Here is a 23,848-nt window from a genome sequence, read left to right as displayed (position 1 = left end):
CCTGTGGCAGGCGGGCAGCATGGCGGCCGTGGAGAGCCGCGTCTGCGAGACCGCCGGCTGCAGCAGCGAGGCCAAGCTGCAGTGCCCCACCTGCCTCAAGCTGGGCATCCAGGGCTCCTACTTCTGCTCTCAGGTGAGGGCATTGCCCCTGCTCCCCCCCGCGGCGGGGGGATGCGGAGGTGGGGGTGTAGGTGGGGGTGTTCATGGGGTGGGGGGGGACCCGTGCGCGGGTGGGTGCCCGGGGCTCGCCGCCGCCGCCGCTCCGGGGCTGGTCCCGCTGAGGGAGCGGGGTGGCTCCGTCCCTCCTCGTCCCATGGAGGGTCCCTTTGGGGGACCCCCTTTTGTTTTTTTGGGGCTCGTCGGGGCGAAACGAGGCGTGCTGCTCCGTGTGCCTCTGCGGCTGCAGCAGCACGGACTTGTTGCTCTGCCCAGCAGCTTTGCGGGGTCCTCTGGCGAGGCGAGGGCTCCCTGGGGACACGGGTCGGCGCCCTGCTTTTTTTTATTTGCCTTTAAACGCCCCTGGATGGGCTGCTTTCAGGCTGCCAGGCGAGGAGATTCAGGTTAGGCCAGTTGTCATTTAACCATCAACTTCGGCGAAATGCTTTCTGCAGGCCTCGGCTGCCCTCGTTATTGCCTCGGCGGTGAGATGGTGAGGGCCATCGGTTAAGCAGGAAGGGCTGCCCGATGTCTGAGCACGGCTTTTTTTATTTATTTCATTTTAATTACCTGAAAACGCAGAGCAAAATATGTATCTTAAGACTTTGAGCCCTCTATGCGTGCTGCTCCTCTCAGCAGCAAGTGAGGAGCTGTGATCCAGAGACTGGCGGCGCAGCTCCCTTCAAGAAGTATAATTTGGGGTAAAACCACCCAAGTTTGGTAGATACCAGAAGCGTTTAGTCGCATCAGCTAGAGGAACTTCCTGATCGAGCAAAAAAAAAAAAAAAAAGTCACTTCTGAGTCAGGATATGAACCAGTAGTTAGCGTTTGCATAGGACCTGGGGAGAGCTTCCCACGTGCGCCTCACGCGCCCGCTTCTGGGGCTTTCCCCTCCAGCCCAAATTTTGCCGGCTGCAGCCCCAAATTTCGCCGACAGGCCTGTGTGGGAGGTTCCAGTGATATCTTCGCTCCCCTCTGTCCCGTCCCCAGCTCAGCACATTTGTGCACGACGTGGAGATCCTGCTCGTCTGTCCGCTAGGTTTAATGCTGTTGAAATAGCTGCTACTGCTGTAAGGTAAAACTACTGGAAATGTTTACTGGCTTGTTAAAATAGGCTGCTGGATGACTGACTACTTGTAAAGCTGTCTTGCCTAGGCAGTAAAACACTGAACTGGGAATCCCGCTTTCCTTAGTTCTGGGAGACCTTGGGTGTTTTGTTTCTCCTCGTTCCTTTGATCAGTCAAGCAGGGAGGCATAGCTATTCCCCATATGAAAGGTGCTTTGAAATTTTGGGGTGAAGCGTCTCACAGAAGAGAGAAGGAAGCTAACAGCTGCCCGTTCCCATGATGTGTAAAAGATGTCACTCACTAAGAGAGGAGTCCTCATGTTCAGCCCACAGTGAGGAGCTTTGGTCCCCCTTAATCTTCTTCATCATCCGATGGAGGAGATGGCATCTTGGGGGCAGCAGGTACCGTCAGGAAGGTAGGTGAGGTGCTGCTGACAACTGCCTGGCTGTTTACACACGCACTGAGAGGCTTATCATCGCTCAGCAAAGGAGTCTTCAAGGCCAGGAAATTTTCTCTAAACTTCCAGCAGGTTTCAGCCAATAGTACCGGAATGGGTAGTATTTGGGAAACTTTTCCAAAGGTTTCTCCGAAGTGGTTTCCTATCCATTGAGGCATTACACGCATGAAAAGCTGTTTGATAAGCTAGTAAGTGGAACTGGGATGTTACTCCATGGTGCAGCCTGCATACCTGAAGGCCTGGTCCTGTCCCCTCCCTCCAAGGCTGCAGGTTTCCACCCATTCCATTCAGCTGGACCTGACTCTTTGGTGAGCCATTCCGGGGGTTTTTAGGATTTTTTTTTTCTTTTTTTTTTTAAATGGAGCAACAGCAGTTGCATGAAGTTTTCTGCTGGTTCAGCTTCCCACGGCTTTGTGCTGCAGGATCAGAGAACACCAGTGCTTCAGGACGGTGCAGCCTGAGGGCAGGCATGTCCATTGCACCCAGTTTGGCACAGCTGGAAAGTCAGCCCCTCCTTTTTGAACACCGAGGTGTCAGCTACACCCATGCTACGTGCTACGGTAATTAATCTGCCTGAAGCCTGCAATAGCTTGTTCATACAGCCAAGGCTCTGATAAGAGCTAAAATCAAATTTGTGGGAGTTCATTTCTCTGGTGCTGAGAATAAACTATAGAAAAGTGTGAGCTACTCTAACAGGTAGACAATGTTTTGGGCAGCATAGGACTGAGAATCTTTGTGTAGTGAGGAAGTGTTCTTAGGATGTATTAAACGTTATTTTTCATCACTGCTCGTGGAGAATTGGAGTGAACTTTTCAGGTAAATTATACAAGGACAGCGATTTCCCTGGTGGATTTATCATTCGTGCTCCTCCTTTCCTCAATAAAGGGCATCAATTCTAGCCATTTATTTTCCCCCTTCTGTATCAAAAAGAGGACATCTCAACAACATGCCCTGGAAGTGCTTTCTCTGAAGCATTTGACCTCCTCAGAAATGCCTTCGAGCTGCTCCATTTGACCTGGGAGTGGGGTGTTGTGCACCTTGTCACCGGGGAACGCTGTTGAAGGTTGGGGTTGGGGTGGAAAAGGGGCTGAGGATGCCGAGTCCTGCCCTAACAGTGGGGTTTTGAACTGGTAATAGAGGCGAGGTAAAGACAGCTCCTAGTAGCAGAGGAGCTGTAGCAGTGTGTTGAACGCTGGCTTTTTTTTTTTTTTTCCCTTCCTTTCAGCCCAAGGGATAATGAGAGGGAATATTCTACCGAGGAATTCTGTCTGCTATTAACCTTTGATACCATCTTCATTTAGCCTAGTAAATCAGGTCCTGTCGCCACCAGCTATCTTTCACTGTCTTGCTTTCTCTTTTGTAGAGACTTGCAACAGCGTTGCATGGGTTTATCAGCACAACAGGCTCAATTACTGTATCTCCTGAACCTGGAAATAACGCAGGTGTCCAGCATGGCATCTCAAGCCTGGCGTTGCTCTTCCTAAGATGAATTTGCAGTTGCAAAATTTGCCTTCTTAGGTACACGTCACTCGTGTGTAAATTGTACGTAGCGTTTTGGTCTCGGTCATTTCAGAAAAATTGGGGTCTTGAAGGTCAGCTCCAGGCTCCCGGGCAGGCTGAGCTGGGTTCAGTGCACTGAAAGGCCCGTCCAGTTTGAATTTCTCGTGCTGGTTGTTCCTTTGCTGCTCCCAGAAGCTGGTGCCATGCTCGTGCATGGTATCACAGAGGCTCGTTCAGCACCTAGAAGAGCAGAGCTGGGCGTGCTAAAGGCACCTGTTTTACCAGCCAGTGTGGCAGCAATCGCAGCCCTCGAGGCGCTTGTCTTTGCGGGTGAGCTGTGAGGTTAATCTGTGCCATGTTACATATGTAGCACCGATAACCTGATATTTTTTTTTATAACCTAAATGCCACACTCAAGGGTTTTGTTGTGTTTTGTTGGCATACCTTAAAGGCGGTTGGGTTAAAAACCGGTTCTCCTTAAGTAAAATCGCACGATCCTGGATTAATTCAGGGACAATTTCACCTTCCAAAGGGCACTTTAAAACTGTACTTAAAAAAATAAATAAATCACTCGGAATATTTTTAAATGCACCGTCCTGCTTGGCACTGCTTCCTAGACATTTGCCTAACTATTACAGCTCGGGGTGTGATGACATGCAGAGTGCCAGCCAGTCTGTCCCCGCAGTCTCAATTCCAGCTGTCTTTTTTTGCTGCAGAATATTTTTTTTGCTGTCTTTCTGGAAATTCAGCTCCGGGGCTCTAAATGGTGAGCGCGGCGAAGTCAGGAATGAGCTGGAGTTCCCCGAAACTGTCCCGGCGTACCTGAGGGGACGAGGAGCCTGGAGGGGAAAGCAGCAGCCCTAAGGATGGAAATCGCTGCGGGATTGAAATTCTTTCAATGGCTGGTGTTTTTTAAAGCCAGAGGCATTTGGTAGTGACCTCTGTGTTCACACAAAAATGCTCTCTACTGTAAAACAAATTCTGCCAGGCTGCGTGCTGCTGTCAGTGTCATCCAGGAGGTGCTGGACTGAGTCCTCGAGGTGCAAATCATTTAGAGCAATAGCTTGGCTTCCATGAGCTGGTCCAAGAGTCTTTCCAGAGCGTAACGTGATTGTGTTACCTCCTGGTAAGTGCACAGCTTCTGGCAAACATTGGATCGAGGTCAGAGATGTGGTTAAAGGTTTAAATATGTGAATGGTCTTTAGCTAAAAGTTGCAGTCGAGTTTCTCTTGCTGACAGCCTGGCTGTACGCAGGGTTCCACCTCTCGCTTTGCACAGTCCTCTGTCCTGATTGCTACGTGGAAAACACATGAAATAGAAAGATCAATGCTCTAAGTGATGGGGTGGGGTATTAATATCAGGATATTAATGGATATTGTAATGTTTGAAATAAAATGCAGGCAGTCTTCCAAGAAGCTCGGGGCCAAAACCGTGTTATTCCTGCGTGCTTTCCCTCGGAGGCTACTTAATGTTTTCAAACGTAGCCATATGAAGCCAGTCTTCTTTTTTCTTTTTTTTTTTTTTTTTTTGACAACATTAGAAAGGAGTCGTGTTCACTTCTTCATCTCAATATTGAAATTCACCCTGGGTGCTTTCTTTATTTAGTCATTGACAGCTTTCTGTCTCAATCCGTGTATGGCACAGGAGCACGGAAGGCTCGTTAGAGGCAGGGATGCTAATAGGAAGATGGCAGTGAGCGTCTGGGCAGGGGAGGCTCAGCGACAGGCAGCATTTTCTCCAGCAAATTCTCCACAGAGTGGCCCAGATGGTGGCGAAGAGTGGCTTTCTGCCACGGCTTGTCAGGAAGCCTGCTGTCAAGGTGAGGGTGTGTGCAGCACGCCGTGGCACACCGACGGTGCTTTGTAGCCCCAGCTACGATTCTTGGTTTGGTTTTCACACCTGGTTTGGGTTGGTGTTGTGTATGTTAGGCTCAATCAGTCGTTGGCTCTGGGCCGTGTTTGTATGATGATGTTTCAGCCACTAGTACTGTCCTTCCTAGGAAAGGAAAACCTCCTGCCCGTGTCTTCAGAACAAGCTCAGCATTATCGTAAATAACCGGAATTAGCAGTTTTCTGAGGGTTGTCTTGTGTACACACAGCCATTGAATTTCACTTCTGTCTATAAAAATAACCAATTTCCTAGTCAGCATCTTAAAGGATCGCCTTTAAATGCCTACTTCAGCAGCTTTTTTGTTTCCATCTCTCCTTTTTTCCATGCCTTTCCCTCACCTCAGTCTTCCGTTTCCACCTGCCCCGCTGCTCACTCATTATTCACTGCGTGAGCTGCTCTCTGCGTGCTTGGGGGGAAAAAGTGAAAAACACAAACCCCTTCCCGTGCACTCTTTCCTTGCTTTCCATTTCAACTTCATTTTGTTGTGGCTGTGATTAACGTTTCCCATTTCCATGCAGTAGCTCTCAGGCTTTTTCCCCACCTTAATCTCTCTAATTTGTTCCCCCGTGACCACGTTGATTGACCTCCGCTGCTTTCTTACGCTGCGGAAGGAGGCAGAAGGGACGCAGTCAGCAGGAGGAGATGGCTCCTTGTAGGAGCCAGGAGAGGATCACCCTGCCCACTGCAACGCCACCACGTCAGGCGTGGAGACAGGCCAGGTGAACTCCTACCTCTGTGCCCCTGAACATCGCAACATCTCGGCCAGCCACGGTGTTTAGTTACTCCTTAAGTTGATCAGGGGACGATATTTAGTAGATAGGATGAGATCAGCGTGTTTCATTTGGGTGGGCGCATCTGTTTGCCTGTGCTTTCTGACTGTTTTGGCTCATTAGCTGTTGCAAGCGGTATTTTCTGGTGCAGAGACTGGCAGAGAAAGTAGCATTTACTGCATGTTGCTACAAAGGTTAGTAAACTCCATCTTTTGGTATTTTAAAATACATTTGCTTCTCAGTTTCCTGGGAGTGATGTGTCTGTCCAGGATAAGGAAATTGATTTTTTTTTCTTTGCAATTCTAGGAATGCTTTAAGGGAAGCTGGGCTACTCACAAGTTACTACACAAGAAAGCAAGTAAGTTGCTTTTATTTCATTATCTCTTTTAATATTCTGTTTTGAATGTGCCTATAGAAAACTGTTCTTTTTTTTGTGCATTTGCTCCCCCTCATAATTCAGCATCATCATGTTTGATTTAATGTAGCTTCAAAATAAAGTGCCTGCATGTGAGTACTGGTGGCAGAGCAGCACGGTGCAATTTGCTTTGCATCTTTCCACACCTAAGTGTGTGGTTGTGCCTGGAGTAGTGCATCCAGTCCTGGTTTCCCCAGTACAGGAGAGATGTGGGTGTACCAGAGAGAGTCCAGCAAATGGCCGTGACGAGGGGCAAGGGACTGGAGCACTTCTTTTCCGAGGAAAGGCTGAGAGAGCTGGGGCTGTGATTCTGTGCCAAGAAGTGATAAGGATTTTTCCAAGATATCTGGCATTGTGTTTGGCATATCTGAAATTGTGCTCAGTTCCCGGCAATCTGCAGATTAGATACATCTCAGAGTAAAAATGTACAATTTCAGAGACCACGTGTGGTACAGAAATCCCAATTTCTGTTCCATTTTTGCCTAACATATTCCTTGAGCCAAATTACCAGGTGTGTGAAGAGAAAGAGAGAGCTCCTGACACAGAGGACAAAGACAACAATAAACCACGACGATGAGGCCCGTCAACTTGTACCAAACTTGTACCATTTTGATGCCTGGTGAAGTAAGAGGCACCACTTGCATTCTCTATCCCGTTACTCTGCAGCAGTATGAATACGAAGTTGTCTTCGTGTTCAGTATGACAATTCTGGTAATCCTCTGGTGCAGTCCTCTAATGCTGTTGTTTATCTGACAGAGAATTTTTTGATGATACTGCCAAATCCACGATCTTGTTGGCTTCCTGGATAACTGCAGGATAAGCTCAGCATGAGTGGTCTCGGCTCTGGTAGCCCTCAAGCCCTCAGTGTCACAAATTACTGAAGCATCTCAAAGGAATCTCAAATACGCCTTCACGATAACTTTAGCTTTTTAGATTATTTCCCAGTGGTTTGTCTAAACTGGATGTCAGGTGGGCAGGTGGCTCAGAAGTCAGCCCTGGAGACTGAGAAATTTATATTAGGGCTTGCTGTGTTAGAGTTCTTGCCATTTCTTCATTCTTGTGAGATATGAAAAGGGAAAACAAACTCAAGCTATCAGGTTATGAGTTAAAGATTAACGCTGCCAAGCTCTTCCTTTACCCTTGCCTCCTCCTTCCAAGTAAATCTTTTTTTTTTTTTTTTTTTTTTCCCCTTTTATTTTTCTCCTTTTGGAAATGCCCAGGATCAACTTGCTTCAATCCTCCACGTTAAAACCATCAGATCTGGAGGGGTAGCAGGCTCCCAGTCTAAAACTGGTTGTTGGATACCCTCCTCCTCACCCCAGGTCATTTCTGTCACTGAATGCCAGGAGAAAATCCCAGACAAGCAGTCTTCGTCTGCAGTGCCAGATTGCTAATTGAAGGGATAATGAGGGTTTCTGTAGAAATATGCTCATCTCCCAAGAATGAAAAGAAGCACAGAACTATGTTTTAGAGCCACAAACGAAGAACGAATCAAGTAGCTATTACACTGCCTTCATGCCTCCACTACTGCTGTCCTGACAATCCACGGTGTGCTGCTGAGAAAAGATGAGGTTGGCAGGCTGTGTTTTTTTTTTCGAATGTGAAAAACTTGATCAAAAAATAAAATGAGAATTACGACCTACACTTTTATCTATCAGTACTATCAAAACCAACAACAAAAAACCCACCAGAATGAATGTCAGCTTTATCTACCTTCTGGTTGCCTTCTGGACCCCACGGTTCTTGGTAGGACTGATTTTGCTGTTGTTTTTGTTTGTTTGTTTGTTTCTTTTCAGAAGATGAAAAAGCTAAACATGAAGTTTCCTCCTGGATGCTGGAAGGTGATGTTAACACAAATCCCTGGTCTGGTTATCGATATACTGGGAAACTCAGGCCACATTATCCCCTGGTAAGTGTTCAGTGGCACTCTGCACTCCAGCACTGCAGGAAAAGGTGCAGGTTACGTTTTGTAACAACTGATGGACCAGAAGTCCTGACCTGATTGCCTTCCATATTTTAGCTGAAGGAGGAAAGCTTCTTTATCAGTCTGAACCTTATGGGAAGGACGTGTATGACTGTTATTATCGTGGCTCATTTTTAGTGAACTTGATCTAGGTCTTGGTATACTTGAAATGAAGCAAAAGCCTGTGAGAGAACGCGCAGCAGTTCATGCCTTTTGGCTGTATGTTTTGACATTTATTCTGCAAAAAGCTGCTGATAGTTAAGATGGTGTCCACTGCTCTTACCAATGATGAAGCAGTCTGCTTCAGAAAAAAAAAATCAGAGGGTTAATTTAGAATTGAAATAAATAGTTTGATATAATTGTATATAAATGGTTTGAAATAAGCAGATGAAACAGGGAATGTAACTTCCAGCACTGAAATGGTGAAGGACAGCTGAGGTCAGCAACATCTTCAGAGTTGAAAGGTGGGTTTAGAAGACAGTATAGCTGTATTTTTAAAATCAGTACAAGTTTGTACGTGGATTAAGCCAAAACTTTTACAGAATTAATGGCATTTTATTTACATGTGTCTTTTCTAATTGGCCTCTATTAGAAATCCTGCCCCTGTGGCATCCTCTCCATAGCATCCGTTACAGGCTCAGAGAAGAGACTAACAGAGCCTGAGCCCATGTGTGTGTCTTTGTGTCCTTGGAGAATTTTGTTTTTGTTTTTGGATATGACACTGGCCAAGTAATTTACTAGTGTTGCTGCCGAGCATTTGCTTTTTTTGTCTCCTGACTCCTGTAGGATTGATGTATATGAAATAATAAAAAGCCCTAATAAATAGGGCGATGATTAAAAATAACAATCTTGTTAAAATACACTAATAATCACAGAGGGGAAGGATGTGCCTGGAACAACTACGTTTGCAGTCTGGGAAATGCTACAATAATAATGCTACAATTTATTTGACAGACACAAATTTGGTTTTATAAAGCTGTGAAGTTGGCTATTAGGGGGTGTATAGTATAAAAGCAGTAAAGAGTAACAGGAGATTCTTTGAGAACTGGAGATGGGAGCTGTTTTGGACTGTTTGCATAATTACATCTTTTCCTGTGTGGAATTAGCCATGTTTCAGTGTGTTTGATTTTATTGTGTGGGTCTCTGCTTTTGTGGCTCTAGTATGTGTTCTTGCAACCTAACTCGCTTTGACTATGATTTATTTAGACACCAACGAGACCTGTGCCAAGTTATATTCAGAGACCAGATTATGCTGATCATCCACTAGGTAACATGAAACTAATCACAATTATGGCGTGTTATATTTGCTTTTTGTCTTTCCTTTGATTGAAGAAGCCTTTAAAGCATGAAGGAGATGCTGGAGCAGGGAATCTCTTCTTTTTTATGTTCTTCTCATCTACTTCTTTTCCCTTCCCCCTCCGTTAACTTACTGATTTAAAAGAATAAAACTAAAAATGATTAGTTTGTAATGAGTTGTCTTTCAAAGGTGTTCAGGGAAGAAAAGACAAAAAAAAAATCCACAAGCTGTATTGCTGTGTTTAACTTCATAACAAACAGCAAAGATAGCAAAAGGTGGCTGACACAGATGAGGTTTGATAAGACATTGTCAGTGGCATTTTGGAACTGTGTTGTAAAATAACTAAAACAAACAAAACCCCGGTAAGCAACACCCAAAAGGAAACAGGTGATTTACAGCTGTTTTTAGACAGAGAGAGGATAGATTCAAACTTACTTGCTTATGGGTTTGTTTGGGTATTGTCCCCTTTTTGCATTGGTGTCGGTGATGTGTGTTTCTCAAAAAACTGCTAAAAAAATCTGTTGGAATTATTTTTAAATCTTCAATGGGTCTTTAATAGTTCTTTACAGAAGATAAACATTTAAACAGCACAAAATACTGTTGTTTTTTTTTTTTGAGGGTTCTTCAACAGTAAAACTGAGTTTGCACAAAACCTTATAGGAAGAACTTAGAAGTATTTATCACTTGATTATTGCAGTAGTAGGACTACGTGGGGGTTGGAGCTAGATATCTTTAAGGATCCCTTCCAACCCAAGCAATTCTATAACTAGATATGGTCATTTATCAGATACTATAATATTATACTAGATATAGTCATATTCCTTTAAGGTCTGCTTTAGAATATTACATATTTTAATATTTATTATAACACGTTTATTATAGCATAATATTATTTATTATAGATAGTATTATTTATTATCTCCAGGGTAACTGAAAAAAAGACTTTACACTTTCAAGGGAAGTATTTTATTCATAGAAATCTTAAAGTTATGTTTTGAGAGTGTTTTGACTGACTGGGCAAGCGAATGTAAGTGACTGGGCATCCTGAACACGTTTGGACATTACGATGTTGTGGAAGGCTTACGAATTCAAATTAATTTGGTTAATGTTGATAATGCTATAACTGGGTTTCTTATTTTAGTCTCTGGTGGGAAAGTATATATTTTTCTTGCTGTTGGTAAGCTAATTAAGTTCCTTGATTGGACGTGTGTAGCAATCATTCCTCCGTGTAATTTTGTTTGTTTGTTTATTCCCCAGGAATGTCTGAATCAGAACAGGCTTTAAAAGGAACCTCTCAAATAAAAATACTCTCGCCTGAGGATATAGAAGGGATGCGAGTAGTGTGTAGGGTAAGGAGGTTTTGGTTTTCATTACAAAATGCCTTTATTCTTTAAAAATATATAGTTATTTTACCAGTTTGTGACAGCATACTTCAGAGTTCAGACTTTTAAACCGTTTTTGAGCACTGAAAAATAGTTTGTGAAATGTCATATTTTCTTTCTCCTTGTTGACTCCAACTTACAGTGAATTATTTTGCAAGCAGAAAGATGACTTTTATCCGTTTTCTGGCATTGTTGTTACTAGTGAGAAATAGTCTGTGGCTGAAATGTTGTTACTGTTAGGAATATATTTTATAGTGCGTGAAGGAGAACAGAATTTTTTCCTCTCCTGGAGTTAGTGCCAAGTAAAAACTAAAAAGCAAAACTGAAACAGTGTCCCGTTCCTGACAATTTTTGGGAAAAGAGTTCTTCTATCAAAACCAATCAGACTTTGAGATGTAGTCTGGTTCATGAATATGGTATTTGACAAAATCATGATCCAGTGCTCTCTGGACTTGGTCCTGGGCAAGCGGCTTTAGGTGGTCCTGCTTGAGCAGGGGAGTTGGACCAGATGACCTGCAGAGTTCCTTCATTCCTCAACCGTTCTGTGATGCTGTGAAATCTTAACAGAAATCTTAATTGGGGTATTTTCAACTGGGGTGTTTTCAAAACTATTTTCAGATTTCACTGAGGTGACTCAGTACTATAAACTGCAGGCATCTTGAAGACTTTCTGTAGTCCCAGTCTACCCAGCTTTCCTAGCAGTCTGTGTAGCTGCAGAAAATAAGTCGCTAACCTTCCAAGGAGTAGCCCTGGTCTCATTTTTAAATCAGTATTTTTTTGTTTCCTTGTTTGCAGCTTGCTAGAGAAGTACTGGATGTCGCTGCCATGATGGTGAAAGCAGGTGTGACTACTGAAGAAATTGATCATGCTGTCCATTTAGTAAGGTTATTTTACTGTTCTTCTGGTGGTTTTAAGTGCTTTCTTCTCTCCCTCTGTTTTGGAATGAGAGTTGTGGGCTTTTCTTTGTTGCATGAATTCTTCTTCTTTATTTTGAACTGTTTCTCATTTTGAAGCTAATAGGTAGAGCAGATGTTAGAAGTATGTTAGAGCACAACGGCAGATTCAAAATAAGCCCTCAATTAGGAACTCCTGGGACTCTGTATCAGCTCCTTAGATGATTTCCAGCTTTAGACTCCCTCTGAGTTTCCTCACGTTTTCTCTGTTAACATCACGTTTGTTTTTTTTTCTCTTGCAAACCCTTTGGGTTCCAGATACCACTATTTAAAAAGCATCATATTTAGGCCATGGACTTTTGTGCCCAGCATTGTTAGTTAAGAAATACAGAGGAGAAAGTTCAGTTATTTATGATTGGGAATCAGAACTGCAGAGCATGAGATAGAATTGGGATGAGGTGTTTGATGCAGTCAGGTGAACTATAACCCCAGTCTAGAAAACTATTTGAAATGTGTGTTCCAAGTATTTTTCTGGTTTGCCGATTCATAGGTAAGTTGAGCTGTGTAATATTAATTTTTCTTAGCTGTGCTTTCTGTAAGGTGTTTAAACTGATATTTGAGGGATACCAGTCTGCAGCGTGGAGAAGGCCAGGATTTTGATGTAGATAGGTCTGCATTTGCAGCTGTTGAGCTGAGATTGAGGCACTTCCTATGGTTTAACTAGGCCTGAGGACTCTGAAACTGCATTAAACTTAACTGGTAATATACTCGCCCTCCACCTTTTGCAAACTTTTGCGTAGGAGATTGATACTGACTGAAATCTTGCAGTTTTACGACAGTATTATTTTTCCATAATTTCTCGGTATGTCTCTTAGCATGTATATGTCAGTTTTGCAAAAATCACAGAAAGATTATTAAAGTGAATGCAAAGGAAGCACATAAGGATTGGCTTTTGCAAATACATTAAAAAATCTTAGACCAGGTGCTAAAAACAATCCTTGAAAATGACAGTTTTCTACCTGAATAAATATTCCCATGCATTGTTTGGAACCTGAATATTTCAGCATTCATAATTGAACATAAAAATGAATAGAAATAAAATGAAAATAGTCTTACTGTCTTGCTGTTAAGAAGTGCAAAGCATAACAAAATATCATAATAAAAAAAAAAAGCTCAAAAAATCTTACTTGCAGGAGTCACAGCATTTCAAAATATCATTCTTACTGTAAATCTGTTGTGCTTATGTTTTTTCATTGTAAGAAACTCACTAAAACATGTAATTATATTTTCTAAATTAGGCTTGTATTGCAAGGAATTGCTATCCTTCCCCTCTGAATTATTATAATTTCCCTAAGTCATGTTGTACATCAGTGAATGAAGTGATCTGCCATGGAATTCCTGACAGGAGGCCGTTACAGGAGGGGGATATTGTTAATGGTAAGTGCTATGAAAATTTAACTTTTACGATTTTAACCTTTCACGCTTTTACCTTCTACCAGTTTGTGTGCAAGGGCTGCACCTCAGCACTAGAAAACACCTTTTAGAAGAGGATTTAGGAATACCTTTGCTCATATCCCTGCCTTGAGTATACTTCTGCAAGCCTTGAGCCTACTGCTTTGTTCTGGTTTGGAAGAATTTGTTGGCTCTTTTGTTGCTTGGTAGGTCTTGTTAGAAAATGGTCCATGTTTTGTGGATCAAATGTACATTCCCCATAGGCTCAAAAGGCTTCCAAGGCTTGCAGGCTTCCTTTTAGAAAGGTAGCTTCTCAAAAGGTGCTTTAGAAAGAGGAACACAGGGTAAAGTGAGGGGATAGGAAAAAGTACAACGGAGGGAGCGCCCATCCATTTTTCTCTTTACCTAAAGCTTTTCAGCCTAGTAGAAGCAAAAGGGTGTCCATTTCAGGTCCAAAACAGGATTTTCATTACAATCATAGGAAAATGTAGACCAGGAGGTACAGCTAGGTGACATCTAGTCCAGTTTCCTGCTCCAAGCTGAGCATCGTAACATTTTGTTATCATACTGTACCCTGTGAGCAGATTCTGTGTAAAGTGAGATGTTTTGGCCATGTCTGGCAGTGTCAGGAGAAAGTCTTATAATCACGTAGCCTCTGGAAATAGCTTCTTTGCAGCAAGTACACACCGGTAATGTAGTTTGCAAGAAACTTACCTGGGTAAGTTACCTGGCTGCTGGCTTCTGTGTGGTGTGTTGGTGTGTTACTGGAGACGTACACTGATCTAAATGTTCCAGTAGTTGCACATAATCACGCAGTGAGTATGGTGTAGCTCTGTACATGCATGCACCCATAACAGGCAGTGTAGTTTCCTTCTTCCACATTTGCCATCAGTACAAATTTGTTGACACAGATGTGTTTTCCCATGTTTCCCATTGAGGTTGTGCTGGTCTCACTAAGCAGCTCACGTGCTGTATGTATTCTTTAAGTATTATTGCTGAGTACTGTCTTCTACCACAGGACATCAACTTGACCTGCAAATCTAGAATGTTTTTTGTGTGTTTGCTATCATACAGTCATTATAGATAGTAGTTTTTAATATTTGGCTCATGGCTGCTATGGGAGACATGATTCTAGAGCAGATGACATCTATGTCTCAACTGGTAGGCCTGTTCCCACGTTTCATAAAAGGACTATTTGTGATGAACATCTTGTTTAGACATTCTTTTTCCAAAAAAGATGTATTTTTGGAGTGGGCTAAAATAAAAATGATAGATATAAATACATATTCAATAAAACTGCTTATATTTATTTATATTTGTCAAGAGTAAATTTATAACTTATTTTTAATATATATTTTTATATATAACTATATCATAATATATATATGATTATATGTATTTTTAATATATAACTTATTAATTTATAAAGTTGATGACCAACTTTACACACAAAGCAAGTTTACACACCAGGTTTTGCTGCAACATAGTTATAAGCTCTAATTTTATGTTTTTTAAACCTAAGCTGTTTTAAGCATACCCCTTCTCATTCTTGCTGTTTGCCTGATACTGAATGTTTAAATAATTTAATTCAAAAGAAAAAAGTTTTAAGCCATCTGGTGTATTTTTTCTTAGGAATAATATTGGAAAATTTCTTCGTGTTTAATGTTCACAATAAAACTTTACCTTTTTGGCTGGAAACAGTGGGTTTTGGCATTCTGATTCCTGCAAATATGTGACTTATTATTTTAAATGTGCATTGAAAGTACTAAAGCTAAAATACGGCTTTAAAACATGATTACATTCCTACTTTAAATTTAATTTCCTCCTGTTAGTGCTGGAGTTAGTTCTAAGGAAATATTTTAGCCAGGTAAATCACCATGGAGTAAAGAGCATCTGTTTCTTGTTTTTATATTTGCCTAGAAAACCAATCATAAGCTTGTCATGGCTGTATTGCACAGGTGGATTTTTTTTTTCCCATTTTATTTTTTCTTAAATCATTGAGCAGTGAAATGTTATCTTAATAGTTAATTCCATAAATTCTACAGGATAAGTGTCAAGAATTTAATCTGCTGGAAGAGTTGATATGAGGAATTCTCCACAATTAGAGAAATAACTTCACAATTACAGTAACACATTGTATGTGGTTATTGTATTTTCACAAACAAAGAGAAGCAGTGGAAAACACAGTGGCAGTGGTATGACGTGTCTGGTATTCTTTGCAGTGGATATTACTGTCTATCGTAATGGCTACCATGGAGATCTGAACGAGACGTTTTACGTTGGAGAAGTGGATGAGGGTGCAAGGAGGCTTGTCCAAACAACGTACGAGTGCCTAATGCAAGCCATCGATGCAGGTAAATGCTCTGGCAGAGGCCTGAAGCATCACGGCTTTGGTTCTCAAGCTCGAGTGCTCATATTTGTTATCCCCTGAGAATGAATTTTGTTGCAGAACACAGAAGTGTTGGTGTGCGTCACTAGCAGATGATGTATGTTGTATAACACGGTGATGGTTCAAACCCTACGGTCCTGTGGGTGGTGGTTGCAACTTTTATTTGAAACGTGGGCTGACAAGGGAAATGTAACTGATGCTGAGGTGATCCACGAGCGCTGATATTTACATGGAAATAGCCTTTTTGGGCTACTTAGATGAGGAAGACGTCCTTGATTTGAATTGTTTAGGGAATGTGGGGAACAAAGTACGTTTTGGAAAACGAGAGTATGGTTCTCTACTTTTCTAACACACATGGCATTGTAAAATGAATCAATAAGGTAAAATATTGTTTGAAGACTTTTAAACTCACCCCTTTAGTCCCGTAAACTTGATGGTTATTTTATAAAGCTAATTACGTGCTTAGAGTTTAAACTTTGAGAGTGTGCTGGGGAAGAGAGATCTATATCCTTCAGTAGCTGCAGGACTCTGATTATGTTGCTTATAAATATATTAAATATATTAAATCAGGACACCTTCTCTGAGACATACATAGAGATAGAAAGGTAGCTAGAGAATGCTGTGTTCAACTGTATTCACAAATGAATATCCCAAGTTCTCTTGGACAAACAGGGAAAACAAAAATCTCTCAAGCCCCTGCAAATAATTGTATCCTCTGCATATTATATATCCTGTAGCTTCTTAGAATCCCCAGTAAAATTTACTCACTTCATGGCCCTGCAGGCTGAAGTTTACGTTACTATATCTGAAGGTTTTAAACATGCATTTAATTAAATGAAAAAAAAAAGTGAGCTTACTGTGGTTAATAATTTGGAGGTAGCTAACCAAACTGCAAAGACAAAAATCCATGTGAAAGATATCTTGCACACCTGTTCTGTGAGTGAGAAAATACTGTAGAGTCGAGCTGTGAAGGACCTAGGTTATTTATGTGGGATTACTGCTCCGAAAGGACGACTTAATTTTCCAGAGCTAGACCTAGATTGTTTATCTTTGTTCCTCTACTTAATTTTTATAGCAAAAGTTAAATATGTTGTTTCTTATCTTTCATATCCTGGCTTTGATGTGTAAACTACAGCGGTTCACTCTTGTGTTTGTTATACCAATATATAAATTCTCAGTGTAAGTGGGTTTTTTTAGTACCCTTTCAGATGCTGTAACAGTTTTTGATGTCTTTCAGCCACTCCCTGCTAATAGGAATTCCAGCAGCAAATGTCTCATTTATAGCCCTGGTTGTGTCATCTTAAATTTGGGGTGTTGGACCAGCAGAGCCCTAACTAGGGGAGTCGTGTCAGAGAGCCCAGCAGAGAGCTCCTTGTTGCATTGCACTGAGCTGCTTGGAATTGTGAGGCCTGAGGTTATTGCACAACTGTTTAGTACAACACCAACAGATTAACTTTTTGTCTTTTCCACCGTGTCTGTCTTACATTTTGGGAAAAGCATGCACATTCTGATAGTAAGCCAAACTTCTCTAAGTTCAGTAAGCAGAACTGATAAGCTACAGTTGTTCACATTAGCAGAGAAGTGAACTGTGGCTTGCTTTATGCAAGCTTTTAGCTGTGTATGCGAACTGTTCAGGCTTATCTTGCTTAACATGGCTCCACTTAACCACCCAAGGTCTGGCTCCTGAAAGAACAGCATATATTCACGGAGTTTTGAACGATCTTGAAATAAAATAAAATTTCCTTTTTATTTTTTTTTTCTTAGCTGCTCAAGGTTGCTTTCAGTATGCAGCTTTATTAGTTGACAGATGAGGCATCGTTGCTTTCATGGTGCTATCAATCTCTTGTGCTCAAAGTGAATTCTTCATGCCATTTTCATCAGTGGCAAATTACTTAATTTTCAAGGCTTCCCTAAAAGACCATCAAAAACGCTAGCCCTGCATATGAACATTCTTATTTGCTGTAGCTTTGCCATTAAAAACCAAGTCTGAGAGCAGAGATAACCGTTTTATCTTTTTCCCTTCTTGGTGCTTCACCTGTAATCATTTTTCCCTATTAATTTGTGTGCACTTTTCACATAATGGAGAGGTAAGTACATATTAAAATACAGTTCATACATTCATTGAAAGAAGCACTGAAACTCTGGATATGAGAAGTTGCCAAGCGTGTTGAAAATCTTTTGTCTTTAATTTCCAACTTCAACATCCTTTTAATATATGAGCTCTTATGTCCATGAAAGGAAAGAGGTAGTGTTCTTGCAAAGGAGTTTCTCTCCTTCTTCCTCACTTTCTCCTTTATGTGAGGCTGTTTCCTCCCTTTTTCACGTTATTGCACTCACTCATGTACTTGGTGAATTAAGTGAACATAGTGGAGAGAGGAGGTTGCATACTAGAACAGATGGGCTCGCCAGCCAGGAGTGTTACAGAGGTGATATGAGCCTGAATGGTATTAGATGGTTACTTATGTTGAAAGAAAGCTCTATAAATTTGTAACTATCTTTTTAATTTTGCAGTAAAACCAGGTGTTCGGTATAGAGAATTGGGAAACATTATTCAGAAACACGCTCAAGCAAATGGATTCTCGGTCGTTCGGAGCTACTGTGGGCATGGAATCCATAAACTTTTCCATACAGCCCCTAATGTGCCACACTATGCCAGTGAGTATTCCCCTTGTGTTGTCCTGCAGACAGGATATGCTTTGCAATGAGCACACCCAATTTATTTCTTGCTTATATTTTAATAGCACGTTGCCCGACAGCCATCAAGTTAGCATTTGTGCACTTTTGAGATATTTTTTCTGAACTCTGGACCATAGAGTGCTTCATGAAGCTAAGCAAGGTGTCTTGTGTCACAGACTGAGGCAATCTGTGCCTACGCTAATGATTAGCCCTCACCTGAACTAGTTAGTGGTCAACATTCTTGCATGAATTCCCAACTAATCCCTCAGACATCAGTCCTTGTCTGCCCCGAATAGCCAAATGTTTCCAGTCAGAAGGTCTAAGGGAAAGCTTAATGCCGTTTCCAGATGTAAATAAGTTTTTTGAATGGTGTAGGCAGGTGGTGTGCCTGAATCTGGATCCTGTTATATTTTGCTTTTCTCTATTTGAGTGTTGTGGTCTTCCTGGAAAGCTTTTGTAGTGTGTGGTAGAGGAGGAGGGACCTGCTGCTCCCACAGGTTCTCTGCTTTAGTTTTTGGAAACGGCAATGTCCCTGGTTTATCAGGGATTGCTGAAAATCAGTTCTGTAAATGATTTTACAGAGAACAGAGAAAATCTGTTAGTCAACAAGTATGAATTCATATTATTTAAGTTTTGTGATGTAAAACGAAGAGAAAAGGCTGCCCAGAGAAGCTGTGGATGCCCCATCCCTGGAAGTGTTCCAACCCAACCCAAGTCATTCCACAATCCTAAGAGAATCTGGACTCTGCAGATGGAGAAGCATTTTATGCCTCCACGCAAATGCTTTTGGTGAATCTAATATCAGAAAGTTCCAGTGCTGGAAACTGTTTTCTTTTTTTCCTTTAATGTTACTTAAAGTATTGTTACTTAAGGAAATGCAGCATTATCACCCCAAGACTACCTTGACTTCTTTAGTATTCCCGAGTAATGAGGATGTCTTTCATAAATGGAATCATGGGATTACTTGACCGTTCCTTGAGTAAATATATCAGTGTTAGAGCATGGAGAGAAGGAAAAACGACTAATGGAAATTTTATTATAAAAAATAATGGACAAGTGAACTCGATTCGTTTATTACCTAAGATGGGATAAATTTTCTAACCTGATTGTTTGCTTTATTGCAGAAAATAAGGCGGTTGGAGTCATGAAGCCAGGTCACGTATTTACAATCGAACCAATGATCTGTGAAGGTAAGCAATTTGGCAAAAGCCAAAAATCACTAAACTAAACTGATTCTGCATAATTCCTGAACCGAGTAAAATGGTTACTCATATTGACTCTTAAGAAGCGATGGAATAGGCTGCTGGTCCTGTTCTTTTGGGGGGAACTAATATCTGGTCTTTAAATGATGAATTTTTGATTTGTTTAATATTTCTAGGTGGTTGGCAAGATGAAACATGGCCCGATGGTTGGACTGCGGTAACAAGAGATGGGAAGCGATCTGCCCAGTTTGAACACACTCTTCTGGTCACCGATACAGGCTGTGAGATCCTCACTCGGAGGCTAGATAGTATTCGTCCCCATTTCATGTCCCAGTGATAGCAGACTGAGCAGGTGGATCTGAACGATGCATTTTTTTTTCTTTTTTTTTTTTTTTTTTGTCTCTGTTCTATGCATTTTTTAAGAGTACAGAATAGAGAGGAATTTCATCATTTACTTTGTTCTCACTGATTGTAGATAAGAGAGGAATACGTTGAACAACCTGACCCAATGTCTGGTAAAGCAGAGAAGAATGCAAAGAATTTTCTGCTTTCCTCCTGCCTACAACACTCAAAGCTGCATTTTTCTTTTTTTCTTCAATTATTTCTTTTGCACCTTTCTTCCAACTAGACCTGCAGTTGCTTCTGTTGCCGCCATGATATTAGCTAGAAAAGTGTGGGTAACCTTTCCCACTGGGACTTTGGGATCCGGGTTTTTTTTCACTACTTCAGTGTGCCCCCTCTCTCTGGGTGTGAGTGGCACCTGAGATTTTAAGCATTTCTAGTTCCAAAGACCTGTTCCTGCTTCTGCAGATACTGTTCTCATGGGCTGGGCCTTGTTTATCAGTTGAGAAGTGGGTGAGGGGAGAGGGACACGCGTGTTGCCAAGAGTAGGTGACCATTACCTTTAATTCTGTTCCCGTCTCTCTGCTGATGGCCTCCGTGGTAATTATGACCGTAGGTGACGCGCTGTGTTAGTGGCAGGGCTTCTTTTACCAGAGATGGGTAGTATGGGCTTCCTACACGGAAAATTACTAAATTTGGTCTTAAATGCAGCTCCCTGGAACAAGCCACCTCTCTGCGGAGCAGCGCTTGCAGGCAGTCTCCTGCTCCAAATGCTCGGTGAAGCTGATGTATCAGACTTGGCTAGGGAAAGGAATGAAACAAGAACCAAAAAGATCCCACGAGAAATGAGATCCCTGCGTGGGTCAGCTGTGGGACGTTTTATGAAGGTACATCCACAGTAGCTGTGGGGGGTTGGATTTGCAAGACTTACAGTGAGATGTGAGATATATCTCAAAAGGCCGAGTGTGAGAAGACAAAACACCTTAAATGCTGGTTGTTTTTTTTTTTTTTGGTAGTTCTAAAACTGGTCTTTTTCCCCCAGTCAAGCAATTGAGAGAGTTTTGTGGTTTTAAAAAGTCTTAGGGGGACACAGGAAAACAGCTGTTTGTCCTCAGGCTCTATAGTGCGCAATCTCACAACCAATATGCACTTCTCTATCAGTGGGTCACAGTGAGCTGGGAACTGTCACCTTAACAAGGGTGGATTAAGCCTCTGTCTTCTCTCTACTTTTTCTTTTCCCCTGCCCACTTCCTTTCCATTATCTTTGCTGAGGGGATTACTTTTTCTTTTCTTCTCTGAATCGTAACGAAAATTTTTTCAGACCCCATTGCAGACTCAGAAGTCGTACACCACTGTCATGCAAGAAGTAGTCAAACCAACGCAGACATAAAATCATACCATCACGGGCATAAAACCCACCTTTTACCAAGGTGGCTGGTGGATTTGTTGCCACATTAGACCCAAGCGTGAAGTACTGGATCCCCTCGGCTCCCCTTGGCACTGCAGAATTTAGGTGGGGAAAAGGGGTTAGTGCTTCACAGAACTGGACTCGCGCGCACTACCAAATACCAAATTTACCAGAAACCGTCTTCTCTGCCCTGAGTGCCTCAGACCTCTGTTGCTGTAAGAGTTCCATTGCAATGTTTTCATTACCTTTATTATTATTTTTAATTATGCAGTAAAGTGACCTGAAATGATGCATCTAGAGTGCGTGTGCGTATGCGTGTGTGTGTGTGTATAGATTTTAACAGAACAGACTAGTACTCCGAGTGGAATTGCCTGTGCTGAACGAAACGTAACGTGCCGGGGCGGTGGCTGTCCTGGAGGTTTGCCTACCATATCACTCGCTCGAATGGTCACAGCGGTCTTGCCTTTTCTATGTGCGTGTGTGTGCGCGTGATGGGGGACTTCAGTTTTGGTCTATGAAATAAAAAGTTGCAGCTGCTTTTAACAGAAATTACAGTTTTGTGATCCAAAACGGGATATAGCGTGCTCACTTATATCCAGGATTGCTTGCACTGGCGCAAGCCCACTCGTAGATGCATGCAGCCAGTTCAAAACCAGTCTTCAACCTGTGCATGTGTAACCCGAATACCTCTTTGTTGTTGCACCGATACGACCAAATCCAACACAGCAAGTTTTCAACACAGGTAATCTCTGATGCTATGCATTTCTGCCTATGAATTGAAACCACAATTTCTACCGAGTTCATACGATTGCGGTATTTTTAAACAAGTGAAAAGTTTGATGAACATCTCCGCCTTGTTCTTTGAACATGAGGTAACACATCAGCCTGGAGAACAGAACTTATTTAATAAAAATATTGCAAAAAGACCTTTTTCACCTATCTAGCTGTAGCCTTGCTTGAACATTATGTATTGCACTTGTGCTGACTGGATGCGGGAAATGATTTGTGTTTGATTTTTGCAGGAATTGCTATCTACTTCAAAAGGAAAAACAACACAATTTTAACTTTCTGATGGTGCTTTTTAGAATTCGTTCACGCTTACCAAAAAACACAAGTGTGCAATTTGTTCTGAAACAATCTCGGGAAGTGTTTTCCCGTTACTATCATCCCCAATTCTGAAATGACACGTGATGGTGTGAAAACTTCATGCTGTTTTTGCAAATTGGCATGAATATTTAAGGAAAGATGATGTGTTAGGTAATGCTGAATGAAAGGAACAGCACGAGGGCAGGAAACAAGTGCTAGTTCAGTGCTGCTGCGCTTTCAACATGACAGTCAGCAGAGTGTATATGCATTTTACATGCAGTTATTTATTGGAAACTTTTGGTCACTGAAGTCCCTGCATGTGGCAAGATGGTACAATTTCATACAGTACCTCAGTCGCCAAGCGTGAGGTGTAAGGAAGAGCACTTGCGTTAATGAATCCCTCTGTTAGCCGAGCAGCTACAAAGGGATTACTTTAAAGACACTTCATTTAATCAACAGCTTTGCAGAACAAAGTAGTCTGAAAACTGCTACCCAACAGCTAGGCCATCAATTCCTCAGCCTGGGAAGAAACTAAGTCTTTGAACTGAACGCCTGTATTGCTAAATGTCTTTGTTTTCTTGCCCTGGTGTTACAGAACCAGCTCTCCATAAACACCCTAAGCTGCAGGTTCTCCAGAGTAAGAATGTAATCCAGCCAGCATAATGGCATGGGCATGATGGAGCATGTGTAACCCAGAGGATCACCTGTTACAGCGTATGCACTTCAGTTCTGTTGCATCCAGTTGGTTTTGCTAAGATGCTGAGCTAATACTGTATTGATATAACCCTGCAGTTACAGAGTGCCCTCCTGGGAACTGCTTATTAACAGTAAGGTTTCTGTTTTTTTTTTTTTTAACCTAATTCTCTGATGCTCAGCTGGTATTTCTGGAGCTTATGAGGTACTGAGAATCACCTCACTGCTGCGCAGGAGGGCTTGCTTTCCTGGTAGAAATTCACTTGTTATTTCTTCCAGTTGCTTAACATTCAATTTTTAAAGCCATTCAACAGGAATTAGATTTTGTTGCTTGCTGTGTCTTAAACGAAGTTAGAAATAAAGCTACCTCAACTATTCTTAGAGTGCTCTCAGGGTAACTTTCCAATAACAAATGGAAAAGATGTGAGCGTCCCAGTTGTATAGCAGTGTCTTGGGGCAAGATAATTATTAGAAGACAATTGCCTCTCACCACTAACCTGATTACTGTTTGCATTGAGAGTTTTCTGAACAGTTGCTTTGACCAGTCTCACTTTAAAAATGAAATCCCTCCCTTAATGAGTATGTTTGGCTTTTCATGTATGCAACTGTATTTTGAACGGGGTAGTTTTTCCACCCCTGTTTGCAGCCTGTTTTCTCTCGCCCCTTTTTCTGGACCTGCCATGCTGCTGCTTCCAGGTTTAGATGCCAAGACATTCTATCCAGTTGGGTCAAAGTATAGTTAAGGGGAGAAAGAAAGGAAAAAAAAAAAAAGCCCTGCAATTTCAAATTAAAACACATAACGCTAATAAC

General features: G+C 41.9%; 1 protein-coding gene across 2 annotated transcripts; it reads left to right on the top strand.

Moving 5' to 3' along the window:
• The first annotated feature begins 11 nt into the window (after positions 1-11).
• METAP1 (methionyl aminopeptidase 1) lies at positions 12-22,152 on the top strand. 2 transcript variants are annotated; one of them, XM_082758734.1, is made up of 11 exons: positions 12-133; positions 6,147-6,198; positions 8,055-8,164; positions 9,425-9,485; positions 10,773-10,864; positions 11,693-11,776; positions 13,089-13,227; positions 15,465-15,596; positions 18,143-18,286; positions 19,432-19,497; positions 19,686-22,152. In XM_082758734.1, the coding sequence occupies exons 1-11, from the start codon at positions 20-22 to the stop codon at positions 19,844-19,846; spliced, it is 1,155 nt and encodes a 384-aa protein (XP_082614860.1). In that variant the 5' UTR covers positions 12-19; the 3' UTR covers positions 19,847-22,152. The 2 variants fall into 2 exon arrangements, with proteins under 2 accessions (XP_082614860.1, XP_082614859.1); XM_082758733.1 differs by having other exon boundaries at positions 8,052-8,164.
• The last annotated feature ends 1,696 nt before the right edge of the window (positions 22,153-23,848 follow it).

Source organism: Aythya marila (genome assembly GCF_965140915.1).
Source record: "Aythya marila genome assembly, chromosome: 4".
In the NCBI taxonomy this organism is placed as follows: domain Eukaryota; kingdom Metazoa; phylum Chordata; class Aves; order Anseriformes; family Anatidae; genus Aythya; species Aythya marila.
Note: the sequence above shows the minus strand (reverse complement) of the source record. Positions and strands in the feature narration are given on the sequence as shown.